The 13,831-nt window shown below is 42.5% G+C and overlaps 1 protein-coding gene across 1 annotated transcript in view; it reads left to right on the top strand.

Annotated features, from left to right (window-relative positions):
• The window catches only part of LOC139379190 (polymerase (DNA directed) nu), a 78,782-nt gene extending 66,902 nt beyond the window's left edge, over window positions 1-11,880 (top strand). Inside the window, exons 20-24 of the mRNA XM_071122010.1 lie at window positions 4,527-4,637; window positions 4,924-5,002; window positions 5,840-5,907; window positions 6,255-6,316; window positions 6,993-11,880. Coding sequence (XP_070978111.1) covers window positions 4,527-4,637; window positions 4,924-5,002; window positions 5,840-5,907; window positions 6,255-6,316; window positions 6,993-7,085 — 413 coding nt within the window. The 3' untranslated portion in view covers window positions 7,086-11,880. The remainder of the gene's footprint in view (window positions 1-4,526; window positions 4,638-4,923; window positions 5,003-5,839; window positions 5,908-6,254; window positions 6,317-6,992) is intronic.
• The last annotated feature ends 1,951 nt before the right edge of the window (window positions 11,881-13,831 follow it).

Genomic DNA, 13,831 nt, shown 5'->3' with positions numbered 1-13,831 from the left:
CTACACTGATTGAAGTGGATTTAAAAGTGACATCAATAAGGGATCATAGCTTTCACCTAGATTCACCTGGTCATGAAAAGAGCAGGTGTTCTTAATGTTTTGTACGGTCAGTGTACACACGCAAGCCTCATTCATGGCTCCAACACAGTCAAATGTAAACATTCACACCCATGCACATTCCTATGTATGACCATCACACTAGCCATCCGTGACTCTATGAATGAATGTTGACAACCAGTTAGCCCTTTTACATGCTTGTCATTATACCCTAGACCAATAGGTCACATTCCTGTAGGCCAGGTCACGCGTGTAGCCCCCGCTGTATGGGGTGAAATAATACAACCGACACACACTCACTGCGAACACACATGCTATGAATGAACACACACTCACTGCAAACACACACAAACACATTACAGAGGGTCATTCTGTGTGTATGGCTGTGGATTACCTCACTGTGTTCCAGAAGGATTTGCCTGTAAAGCCTGGGGCCTTTGTCTAATACTGGAATGCACTAGGACAGGCATGCCTGACGTGGGCACGTGTGGGTGGGTGGGTGAGTGTGCGGGTGTGTGGGTTGGTGTTTGGGAAGTCTGAGTGTCAGGGATGGGAAGTTTGAGTGTGTGTGTGTGTGTGTGTGTGTGTGTGTGTGTGTGTGTGTGTGTGTGTGTGTGTGTGTGTGTGTGTGTGTGTTTTTTGCCACCCAACTAGTTTACAATGCTGTTATGACAGGGGACTGTGCTTACTGGAGTTAAATAAATGCAGTCATGCCATCTGTTTTTTTCCCCATTGAAATTCTTGGGCCGGCCGTCAAACAGTGTAACATGATTTTTTTGTTATATGCATTTTTGGGATATAAAAAAAAAACGCTTTCATGTGTAAAATGAATCGAATAAAAGCTAGATATAACATATGTAGAAAAGATAATGGACATACAGTATATATTTTTTAGGCCGTAGCAGCGAATACTGAGTTTTCAGCCCCGCCCCTCTGGAAACGTCTTGCTCAAAGATGTGGATATGGATCAAGTTCTGCGCATGACTTATTTTACACACACAGCACCCTTCACGGTTCTCTCTTTTAATCACCCTCTTCTGAACCATGATGATAGAGTAGGTCTCTACATCATATTTCTGCACAGCTGAAATAAAAACCCTGTGGTGATTTGAACGAGCATTCAAGGCTACATTATGAAGGCTACATTATGAAGGCTACAATGAAGGCTACATTATGAAGGCTACATTATGAAGGCTACAATGAAGGCTACAATGAAGGCTACATTATGAAGGCTACATTATGAAGGCTACAATGAAGGCTACATTATGAAGGCTACAATGAAGGCTACATTATGAAGGCTATATAATGAAGGCTACATTATGAAGGCTACATTATGAAGGCTACAATGAAGGCTACATTATGAAGGCTACATTATGAAGGCTATATAATGAAGGCTACATTATGAAGGCTACATTATGAAGGCTACAATGAAGGCTATATAATGAAGGCTACATTATGAAGGCTACATTATGAAGGCTATATAATGAAGTCTACATTATGAAGGCTACAATGAAGGCCACATTATGAAGGCTACAATGAAGGCCACATTATGAAGGCCATTATGTCTGTTGTAACGGATATTGCGGTTGAACTACACATTGCATTGGAGCAAAACAATCTGTATTTTGTGTGATGTTGTAGGCTAATCTTTATACTTGCCATATCTTAGCTACTAATCAGAGTTGCTGAAAAAGAACGCTACTACTTTGACTGCTTGTCTGCCTCCTGCTTAGCCAATGTTTGCAATGATGATGAAAAAATAACATACATTTGTTAATTAGACTGCATGTCTAACCCTTTGATATTCTGCTTAGATAGCTGCATTATGAAAGCTACAATGAGTAGCCTTCATAATGTGCTGACCTCTTGACTTTATCCATTTAGTTTTACGTTACAGCCTTATTCTAAAATTGATTAAATGCTCTACACTCTACACACAATACCCCATAATGACAAAGCGAAAACAGGTTTTTAGAAATGTTTGAAAATGTATGTAACAAAATAAATATCAGAAATGCCTTATTTACGTAAATATTCAGACCCTTTGGTATGAGACTCGAAATTGATCTCAGGTGCATCCTGTTTCCATTGATCATCCTTGAGATGTTTTTGCAACATAATTGGAGTCCACCTGTGGTAAATTCAATTGATTGGACATGATTTGGAAAGGCACACACCATAAGGTCCCACAGTTGGCAGTGCATGTCAGAGCAAAAAACAAGCTATGAGGTCAAAGGAATTGTCCGTAAAGTTCAGAGACATAATTGTGTCAAGGCACAGATCTGGGGAAGGGTACCAAAAAATGTCTGCAGCATTGAAGGTCCCCAAGAACACAGTGGCCTCCATCATTCTTAAATGGAAGAAGTTTGAAACCACCTGGCCAACCAGCTGGCCACCTGGCCAAACTGAGAAATCGGGGGAGAAGGGCCTTGGTCAGAGAGGTGATCAAGAACCCTATGGTCACTCTGACAGAGCTCCAGAGTTCCTCTGTGGAGATGGGAGAACCTTCCAGAAGGACAACCATCTCTACCAATTAGGTCTTTGTGGTAGAGTGGCCAGACGGAAGCCACTCCTCAGTAAAAGGCACATGACAGCCCGCTTGGAGTTTGCCAAAAGGCACCTAAAGGACACAGACCATGAGAAACAAGATTCTCTGGTCTGATGAAACCAAGATTGAACTCTATGTCCTGAATGCCAAGCGTCACATCTGAAGGAATCCTGGCACTATCCCTATGTGCTCCCGAGTCGTGCAGCGGTCTAAGACACTGCATCTCAGTGCTAGAGGCGTCACTACAGACACGCTGGTTTGAATCCAGGCTATATCACAACCGGCCCATGATTGGTTGTCCCATAGAGCGGCGCACAATTGGCCCAGCGTTGTCCGGGTTTGGCCGGTGTAGGCCGTCATTGTAAATAATAATTTGTTCTTAACAGACTTTCCTTGTTAAATAAAGGTTAAATAAAATTGTTGTGGCAGCATCATGCTGTGGGGATGTTTTTCAGCGACATGGACTTGGAGACTAGTCAGGATCAAGGAAAAATTAATGGAGCCAAGTACAGAGAGATCCTTGATGAAAACCTACAGACCTCAGACTCAGGGCAAAGGCTCACCTTCTAACAGGACAACGACCCAAAGCACACAGCCAAGACAACGCAGGAGTGGCTTCGGGACAAGTCTCTGAATGTCCTTGTGTGGCCCTGCCAGAGCCCGGACTTGAACCCGATCAAACATATCTGGAGAGACCTGAAAATAGCGGTGCAGCGACGCTCTCCATCCAACCCGACAGAGCTTGAGAGGATCTGCAGAGAAGAATGGGAGAAACTCCCCAAATACAGGTGTGCGTCATACCCAAGAAGACACAAGGCTGTAATCACTGCCAAAGGTGCTTCAACAAAGTACTGATTAAAGGGTCTGAATACTTATGTAAATGTTATATTTCAGTTTTTTATTTTTAATACATCTGCAAAAATGACTAAAAACCTGTTTTTGCTTTGAAATTATGGGGTACTGTTTGTAGATGGATCAGGGAGAAAAACAATTTAATCCATTTTATAAAAAGTCTGTAAGGTAACAACATTTGGAAAAGGGGTCTGAATACTTTCCGAATGCACTGTAACTGCATTGGGGCAAGAAACAATCTGCGAGTTTGTACAAACACGTTGATCTTTTGTGTACAACATGTAAATAGCTGCATGTAGCCTAGCTCCCCTCCTGAAAAAAGAACATGAAAACTTGCTTATGTTTAATAGTTTACTGAGACATGGAATGCAGTAGTTGTTGACCATGTCCTTAGTGTAAAACATGAAGTGCGTAGGCTACACCAGTCAAAGGCGTTCATCACCAATCAAAGCAGCACTGAGCGGCAGCGGAGTGCGCAGCAGCTACATTTAAAAAAAAATGTGTGCACATTATTATTTTTAATTTTTTTTCCAGAAAATCCGGAACCACAGCCACTCTGTAATTTAAAAAAAATATACATAATCTTTGAGAACTAAAAATAATCACCAAAATAAAAGCTTGAAAATGTAAAAAACAATGAATTTAGCAGTATTGAGTTTGTTATTATGTTTGAGCAAAATAACACAGCATTAGCCAATGCAAAATGCATAGAATTGCAGGAAATTAGCTTTAAAACGGCCAAATGTTCTCTCAAGGTACATGGCAAAAAGTGTAGAATTGCAGCAAATTAGCTTTAAAACTGCAAAAAGGGATCCCAACTCCATTAAGAAATGTGAAGAATTGCAGGAAATTGACTTAAAAATACCAGCATTTCTCTACACAGCCAAAATGTTCTCTAAAATTCAGCCGGGCCAACCACACCCATTGCAACTACTGCGCCCACCACCTAAGCCCCCTTTTGATCCAGAATAAAACCTGTTAGAATACCAAACACATCATCCTTCCTCATACCTTTCAATTGCAGTGTAAATAACCTCTAGTACTGTACCTGTGTGTTGTTGTTGCCTAGGTTACGTGGTGTCTATTATGGGCCGGCGAAGGACACTTCCTCACATCCACTCAACAGACTGGGGAGTCCGCATGCAGGCTGAGAGACAGGCCGTCAACTTTGTGGTCCAAGGTAGTGTGGAGGGGACAGGTGTGTGTGTGTGTGTGTGTGTGTGTGTGTGTGTGTGTGTGTGTGTGTGTGTGTGTGTGTGTGTGTGTGTGTGTGTGTGTGTGTGTGTGTGTGTGTGTGTGTGTGTGTGTGTGTGTGTGTGTGTGTGTGTGTGTGTGTGTGTGTGTGTGTGTGTGTGTGTGTGTGTGTGTGTGTGTGTGTGTGTGTGTGTGTGTGTGTGTGTGTGCGTGTGTGCGCGCGCGCGCGCTTGGGTTAACTTTTCTTCTGGCTTTCTGTTTCTTCTCTCTAGGGTCAGCTGCTGACCTGTGTAAGATGGCCATGATCCGTATCTTCTCTCAAGTCTCCTCCTCCAGCTCTCTCTCCGCCAGGTTAGACCAAGACTACATCTCAAATGGTACCCTATTCCCTATATAGTGCACTACTTTTGACCAGAGCCCTATGGGTTCTCGCCATTAGTAGTGCACTATCTACAGAATAGGGTGCCATTTGATATGCATCCCAACTTTGCCTCTCCTCACCCTTCTCTTCCTCCTGTTCTCCATACAATAATGGGCAATTTTCATTCCAGGAATTGACTTTCAATTTATCTTCTGAGTTCAAATTGAATCTACCAACCCTGCTGCCAAGATTCTCTTTCCCTTCCTCCATCCTTCCCTCTTTCCCTCCCTTTCTATCTCCCTCCATGCCTTCCCTTCCTTGCCCTCTCTCTCCCCTCCCTCTGCCCATCCCTCATAATCATAGCTCAGGGTCATCAAGTCACTCCACATCATTCACTTACCTTGCCGCAATCATCAGTTACAACCACTCATCTTTCTCTTTTTACCCTGAGTGCTCTCTCTGACGCAACCCACGTGTCTCCTCTCAATCTTCTCTACTCCCTTCCTCTATTTCTTTTTTCTTTAACCTTTACTTAACTAGGTAAGTCAGTTAAGAACAAATTCTTATTTACAATGACAGCCTACCCCGGCCAAACCCTCCCCTAACCCGGACAACGCTGGGCCAATTGTGCGCCACCCTATGGGACTTCCGATCATGCTGTAGGTCTGTAGTGACGCCCCTAGCAATGCAAGTGCCTTAGACCGCTGCTCCAGTCGGGAGGCGGTGTTTTCTTCTCTATTCCTTTGTCTGTCTCACCTCTTGTCCCCTTTTCTTTCTTTCTTTCTCTCTTTCTTTCACTATCTCTTTATGTATTATGTCCTGTCCAGGCTGATAGCTCAGCTCCATGACGAGCTGCTCTACGAGGTGGAGGACTCTCAGGTGGGGGAGTTCGCAGGTGAGACATCACACAATCACACAAAGGTCAGACGTCACACAATCCCCCTCTTCTCTCCGGGTCATACACATGAGATATAGAATCTTCACGCTTCATCCTACTTCAACTCATCAGAGATATTCATATGTAATATGTGGTCCTGTGTGGCTCAGTGGGGTCCCGTGTGGTTCCGTTGGTAGAACATGGCACTTGCAACACCAAGGGTCGTGGGTACGATTCCCGCTGGATCCACCCATACAAATGTATACACACATGACTCTAAGTTGCTTTGGATAAAAGCGTCTGCTAGATGGCTTGTATGGTATTATTTATTAGTATGTGTTTCTGTCTTTCCCTTTGTGACACAGTGTTGGTCAAGAACACTATGGAGTCCCTGCAACACATCGATTGTCTGGGAGTTCATCTCAAAGTAAGTGAATAGGACTAAAGAACTAAAAGTAAGGAAAAGTATTTTATTTGTAATTTTTATTTGTACTGTAGCAGTTGTGTGTATTTCATTTGCTGATATTGTCAACCAGGGAGACTGGTTAACTTAACCTATCGTTATGCTATGTTTTATTCTAAAGGAAATAGCGCCGGTCGCTAGCTGAGATATGTGCTTCGCCTTTATTATCTTCAGTAGTTCGCAGAGAGACTAGCAAGGAATCTAGCTAAGTTAGCTTAGCGTAAGCCTAGTATGTGTTTTATTGATAAGGTAGTAGCTACAGTAGCTAGCAAGGAAACTGCTAAGTTAGCTCCCTCTCTTAGGCTTAGTATGTGTTTTATTGGTAAGGTAGTAGCTACAGTAGCTAGCAAGGAAACTGCTAAGTTAGCTTAGCGAAGGCTTAGTATGTGTTTTATTGGTAAAGTAGTAGCAACAGTAGCTAGCTGCTTCCTGTCTTGCTGTGTGACAGCGGGAGGCCAGGTGAGTGATGATGAGACCTTGAGAGAATCTAGGTCAGTGTGGTGCTACGCACACGCTGATGTCACACACATACACCTCTTCTCCACACTCCTGCCAATGCTGATGTCTTACACACGCTTACATACACACAAATACACCTCAGTTTGATGTCCCCCTCCCCCACCCGGTGTGTTTTACCCAGGTCCCCCTGAAGGTGGCGGTCTCAAGTGGCAAGTCCTGGGGCTCCATGTCCGAACTACACCTCCCCCAAACATCTCTCCCCCCCTCTTCCTGAGTCCCTCTCTCCATCTCTTACTCTATCTCTCTCCCTCATTGTGCTGCATCTCCATCGCTATGGAAACCAGGCAGCTGCAGCTCCTCCAAGCTCCCAATTCTCCTTCTCGCTCCCTCTCTCTCTCCCTCTCTCTCTATCCAATTCTCTTCCTCACACACACACACGCCTCTCTCTCTCTCTCTCTCTGCCCGTATCAGGGGGCAACGGCAGGAGCCTCCCACTGGAACGCATCAGTTTCTTTTTTTTCAACCTCCCTCCATTTTGTGGAATTGTAGTCCTCCTCTCTTCACATTTTTCTGTTCTCACCCCTCTTCTTTAGATTTTTGGTTTCTGTCTTCCGTTGCCAAGGAAAAACCACACTTTGAGAAATTTGTTTGGCACTGTTGCCTTTTTAAAAGTATTTCTCAGCTAAAGTAAATATACCTCATTAGCTAGATAACAGTCAGAGTTTTTTTTTTAAGGTTCTATACTGTTTGATTGTATTTATTAACTGATATCCTGTCTGAATTTCCTATTATTGCATTAATTGTCAAGCAAAGCTGGACTCGTCAATGTATTTCTACAATAAAGTGAAACGATCTAGTCTTTGCATTTCTTCAATAAACGTATATTTTCTTTATTCAACCTCTCGCTCTTCTCCCATTGGAGTGATTCGCTGATTTCAAACAGATCGTCTAATTCCACTCGCCCTGGGCGCAGTCAGCCATTCCTTGTTCATTCTGAACTAGTCTTTTATCAGCTTATTTGGCTACTGGAGAGCCTCTCTCTTTTGTCTCTCTGTCACACACAGTGCCTGACCCAGTTCCTGGTCGCTGCCAGAGATGGTGAGATCTTTGGCGGCAGGTAGCCAACCTATTTGATGAATGTCACAACATCACTGGGTAATATGAAGCGTTTAGTTGCTGTTTAGAACAAACTTGTTCTCTATTGTCCTGCCATGTCTTCAGACATTCAGAGTATACAGTATGTATGTCCTTTTAAGTGCAGTTGCAATAGAAATAGAATAAGGATACATGTTGCAGAGTACACCTATGTGTCTTTATGGAGATGATCTTGGAAAGTATCAGTCAGCTTACAGGGATTTTTCAACTGAGTGTATTTTACCCTGACCAATGGCCTGGTCACTACAATAGCAGGCAAGTTCCCTCCTCTCCTCCTCCTTTTCCCTTTCATTGTTCCACAGCTCAAGGGAACCCAGCCACAGCTCAAGGGATGGGGGACGGACGGACGTGAAAGTGGCATGTGTGCAATTTTTGGAGAGCGTGTTCACTACAGGGGGAGGATGGAGGGTAGTGGAGGAGAGCCTCAGTGTGCGAGTGACTCAGCCTACTACTACACAAGTTGATAATGGTTACAACCTTTGGTAACCCAATGCTTTGTTTGTATGGAAACAGACGGTTCTGTATGTGTTATATAAGGACTATTATGTGAACGAGTATGATGTGTGATGGACGGCTATTTGTGTTCATTATAATAACTAAAAGAACAGAATGGTATGTTAACAGGAAACCAAGGCCAAAGGGTCCCTTAAAAGCCTGCAGTTGTCAAGGGCAACAGAGTTATCTCCAGATAGCCCACCAGCATCCCCATGGCGACAGGGTAGATGGGTGTTGAGTGAGAGAGAGACCTAAGGCTGGATCCATGCTAATGGCAATTTAAGGTTAACAATATAGTTGTTTGATTTTTAAAGCCTCTATATCAAGGTGAATATTGTAGAGTTTGCTTTTTGGAGCCTCTATACCAAGGTGAATCTAAAATGATAAGAGTTTTCTCTATTGCCTTTAGCCTGGGTACCAGTCTGGTTGTGCTAATATCCCTGTCCTTGTACTCCATGTCATACGCCAAACAGAAGTAAGCCCAAAACGGGTCTGGACTTCAGGCTATATTGCCTATAGTTCTAGTTGAATCTCTCGTGGACAGACTACATAAACATAAATGGTACCGTAGATTTGTCATGATACAACGGGATGTGTGAAATAACAAGCAGCATTAGTTCCGGTGCTTTGGACAAATCCCGATTTTGTAGGTGTTGGCATCTCTCGAATTTCGGAAGGGTGGGGGGGATAGTTGGCCCATAGACTTGCCTGCAACTTGCAAAGAGAAAGAGGGGACCTCTTCGTTCGGGTTCCGATCCCCGTTCTAGCTCTTCTCTTTACACTTAATCGAGCATCTGACCAATTACGCAAGACTTTAGTTCTGGGTTAACTGAGATTAAGCTGAATCTAATAGTGTCCACTTTCTTTAATATGACAAACGATATGATATTACATGATCATTTAAATCAACGTTCAAATCAATTGACCGGAGGAACATATAAAAGCTTTATGCATTGTTGTTTTAATTGATACAATATGTACATCCATTTTTCTTTCACAATGCAGGAAATCTTTATCTTTACAGCTTTACAGTGTTCCCATTGATCGGCAAAAAAAAAAAAAAGAAGGTTAATCAGTAGTAACAATACAGCAGTCAAAAGAAAGGAACGTCAGAAGGAGGAACATAAAGAATAGTCCGTATTCATAAAGCGTCTCAAAGTAGGAGTGCTGATCTAGGATCAGGTTTCCCCAGTCCATAAAATCGTATTCATTGTGATCTAAAAGGTCCAACTGATCCTAGATCAGCATTCCTACTCTGAGATGCTTTGTAAATACGAGCCCAGAAAGGTACACCAGGTCATCACTGCATCTACACTCTATTCAGGTAAGGTCAGGCGCGGTCTGGTCGAGCCGGCCGTACCTTAACCGTGTTTTAACCACGGTCAAATCCCTCTGCCTTGTGACCACCTTTCACCTCTTTTCTGCTTGGCTGACCTCTTGCTAAGGCCTTGAGCCAATTGAACCCGTCTCCCTTGGGTTCCCCTAGCCCTCTTCTCATTTGCTCTTCAGTCTCAGACCCTCAACTGTCTGCGATCGCACCCTGATCCATCTTCCTCTGTAATAACCCTATTTTCCCTGTCACTGTTTACCTCATTTTTCTTCCCCAGTGGCCTACTTTAAGCACCCAAGGCATCCTCATACAAGGTTCCCTCGCCCCTCTTAATCATAGCCATAGCCTTGCCACACACTCACTCCCACACTCCTCCCCCTCTCCCTCAGGGGCGGCCCGGCTGGTTGACCTGCCTGCCTCCTCACTCCCTCAGTGTGGCTGCATATCATTTCCCTGCTGCGCTTTGTGTGGGTTAGTTTCCTAGCAACAGACAGCCATGACAGCTCAAGATCTGAAAGTGGAGAGAATATGTTGCTGCTGCACACTCCTATGGCTAGCTAATACACTGGCTGAGTCTGAAATGGCACCCTATTCAGTGCAGTACTTTTGACCGTACCCCTATGAGCCATGGTCAAAAGTAGTGCCAGGGAATAAAGTTCAATTTTGGACACATCCACTAAGTGCTGTGCTACAGTGTTGGGTGCTCTCCAGCCACTGACAGGCCACTCCCTCTCCATCAGAACAGGACAACAGTAGGCTTTTCTCTCTGACTACTGAGGTTAAACCACACAGCACCTTGATCCTGGGAAAGATGGCAGTGGTCTCTGAAAGAAGTTGAAAATGAACCAACGGTCTCTGGCTTGGTGAGTTTAGTGAGAGAGTTGAAAAGATCATTACAATTGAATCTCAGGTTTGGATATATATATTTTTTTTAAGTGTGTGTGATTTTGTAAACTTCGTAAAAAAAAAAGTTATATTAAGGTATTTCTGTTAGAAAATGATCATAAAGAATACCCCGTGGATGCTATTTACAGTAAAATACACTTTACAACTTTATTAAATTGTTGATAGTATATATAAAATAAAATAAACGTTGAATCGCTTTCGTGGAAATCACACAAGATTTTCATTGAGGTTTTTTTCAGCTTGCGTTTTAAACTTTGATATGGGCTAATTGATTTTTATTTTCAGTAGTAGTGACAAACCCCTGGCTGTAGTTGAGTTACTGTGATACTCCTCCTGACTACTAGAGAATCAGAAGCAAGATGTAGACTGATAAATAAAGCTCATGACTGATAGATAACAGAGACCACTTTCAGAAACTCTGCCATCTTTCACCTCTCTGCTGGGAGGGACTTTTCTCCCCCCCAATACTCCCAATAACACCTGTACAAACAATGCAAGTGGTACACCAGTAGTAGAATTCATCTTCAAGTTAAAAAAATAAAAATAAAAAATGAAACAAAAAAAACATTTGAAACCTCTTATAAAGAAAAATACAAAAATAATCATTAAACAATCACACCTCAACATATCGTCAGTGGTGATGTGTTGCCATGCCAACAGTGATAACGTCACGGCGACCGATCCTCCGTCACCAGCATATGAGATAACAACAATGCAGCATTTCGCACTAATAAAATAATTTATACGATCTTATTTCGTTATCTCATTGTTTGTTTGTTTTTATTGCTTGATTAGATGGCACGTGAGCAGGGTTTCCAAAATGATACCGATAAATACGGGATTTTGTTGACACTTCTTGAACACAACATAGCAGTTTGAGAGAAAAATGCAACAAAACTTTCACCTTTGGCAAATTTCAAACTTCAACAAATAGCCACGGGTCATAGTAATGCATTTCTTTATATAACGTTGTCTTGTATATAGGCTTATGATACATACGGTATATGAGCAAGAGGGGTAGATATTGGCTAGGAGGAGAGAAAAAATCCATACTCAAAGAAAAAAAAGACAATTGTGCTACAAGTGCTTCTGCGTTCTTGGTACCTGTGGCCACAGTGGAGAGTTAGTCATCCTGTTAGCCACAGCAGAGTGATAAGTTCACCAGAGGAGTACAGAGAGAGGGAGAGTCCATTTTGTCCCCCCCCCCCCCCCCCCACACGTTTGGTGGAACATTCCAAAGACAGCCATCTTCTCAGACAGACAGTTCCAAAGTCCATTATTTTAGCATTGATGAAATCAACAGAAATTATATATATATATATATATATATATAAACTGTAAATCAAAACAACAGTAATAGATATAGCTATGTACACAGTCACTCTTGAACATCAAATGTTGTGGTTTTCTCAGCAATAGAAGAACCATTAGCTGCTTTTTGTCATTTTTGTCTTAATCCTTTCTCTCGTAAAAGAAAAAAAATGTTTTAACAATTTCTCGCAACAAAGACCCTTAGTAACGGCACCCATATACATTCATGTCTGCTATTAACTAACTCCACGGGCCTTTGAAATCTGCACTCGCCCAGGACAAAACACCTATACTCACAGGAATACTATTTGTGCGGTTTTGATATCTATACTTCTACAATAGTGTGCGTGTTCAACTTGACATCTGGATGACAGACGTTGAGGGATTTTTGTCTCATACTTGTATTTCCAGGTAGGAGAGACTACGATAAAGTATGAATTGAGTATTTTGTGAGCCTGCATGGTTTCTTCGCCGCAATTTAGGTGATCGGATGATAGTTTTTGGATTGGAAAGCACTCGATAAAGGAGCGCTCCAATGAGAGAGGCGTTTAGTTCTGATGCAGCACACATGTCTGAAACCCTTTGCAGATAACAATACATGAACATTCTCCTGTGTTCCCAAGTCAACACTAACAATATTTCCCTATTTTCTCAGAACCAAAAGAAAAGCAGAAGAAAAAAAAAACATTTTCTCTTGGATTGTACATCAGCAGAGGTTCAGTGGAATGGTATGGAATAGTATTATTAAGTTACAGAATCACACTAGTGGTGGTGGTGGTTGCATACAGTATTTCTTCTACTTTCTAATACTGCGTATGCTTTACCAGAATCAAGAAGTACTAAGACCAGACCGAACAGGGCATAGCATAGCATTCCCCATATAAACACAGGCTTGACCCTTTTGCGAAACAGAATACAGTAAAATGCATTATAGGCTAGTGACATATCAGTGTAGTTTGTCTGTTCCTCTCTAACAACTTAAAACAGGAAATGAATCATTTGCTACCTTAAGCCATATAGATTGTTGGTGGGATATTTGAATGTCAGCATGTAATTATTACAGTACATAAGGCTTTTGCGGAGTCTTGGTATAATATTACGTCCTTTATCAAGAACACAAATAGTAGCCTAGGCTGAGATCACCCACAATGCTTAACGAGAGGGTATATTATTATTGAAATGGCGACAGCAGCATTCATGGCTCAGTTTGATAAGACTTCACATTCATCTTTTAACAGACATGAGTCCACTTACTACATCACTATGTAGTGTACACTTGTAGTGAACACCAGAGGAGGCTGGTGGGAGGAGCTAAGGAGGAAGGGCTCATTGTAATGTCTGGTATGGAATTATTGGAACGGTATCAAACATATGGGAGCCACACGTTTGACTCCGTTTCATCTATTCCATTCCAGCCATTACAATGAGCCTGTCCTCCTACAGCTCCTCCCACCAGCCTCCTCTGGCATACATTCTTAGTAAGTACGCTCTTATAGCCTCACCATTTAACCTCTGCCTCCTACATTCTGGTGGATCCACGCCAAAATACTATACCCAGGTCTGTTCTGAATTTTTCAGATGGGGGGGATTGATCATAATTTAGATCATTTAGTACGTCCCAAATTGCATACTATTCCGAATCGCACCCTATTCCCTATATAGTGCACTACTTTTGACCAGGTCAAATTGGAGAAGGAGAAAAAATCTGGGCTAACTGGTTCATTTGTTGTGCCCTCCACATCTCAATTCACATGGTTGAATGAGGAAGAGGGGGGTGTCAGAACAGTGAGAAGTCCTCTGATAATACAGCAGACAGTTAGTCG

This window comes from Oncorhynchus clarkii, chromosome 21 (assembly GCF_045791955.1).
Source record: "Oncorhynchus clarkii lewisi isolate Uvic-CL-2024 chromosome 21, UVic_Ocla_1.0, whole genome shotgun sequence".
Classification (NCBI taxonomy): Eukaryota; Metazoa; Chordata; class Actinopteri; order Salmoniformes; family Salmonidae; genus Oncorhynchus; species Oncorhynchus clarkii.
The sequence above is the reverse complement of the archived record's forward strand: the minus strand, read 5'-3'. Positions and strand labels throughout refer to the sequence as shown.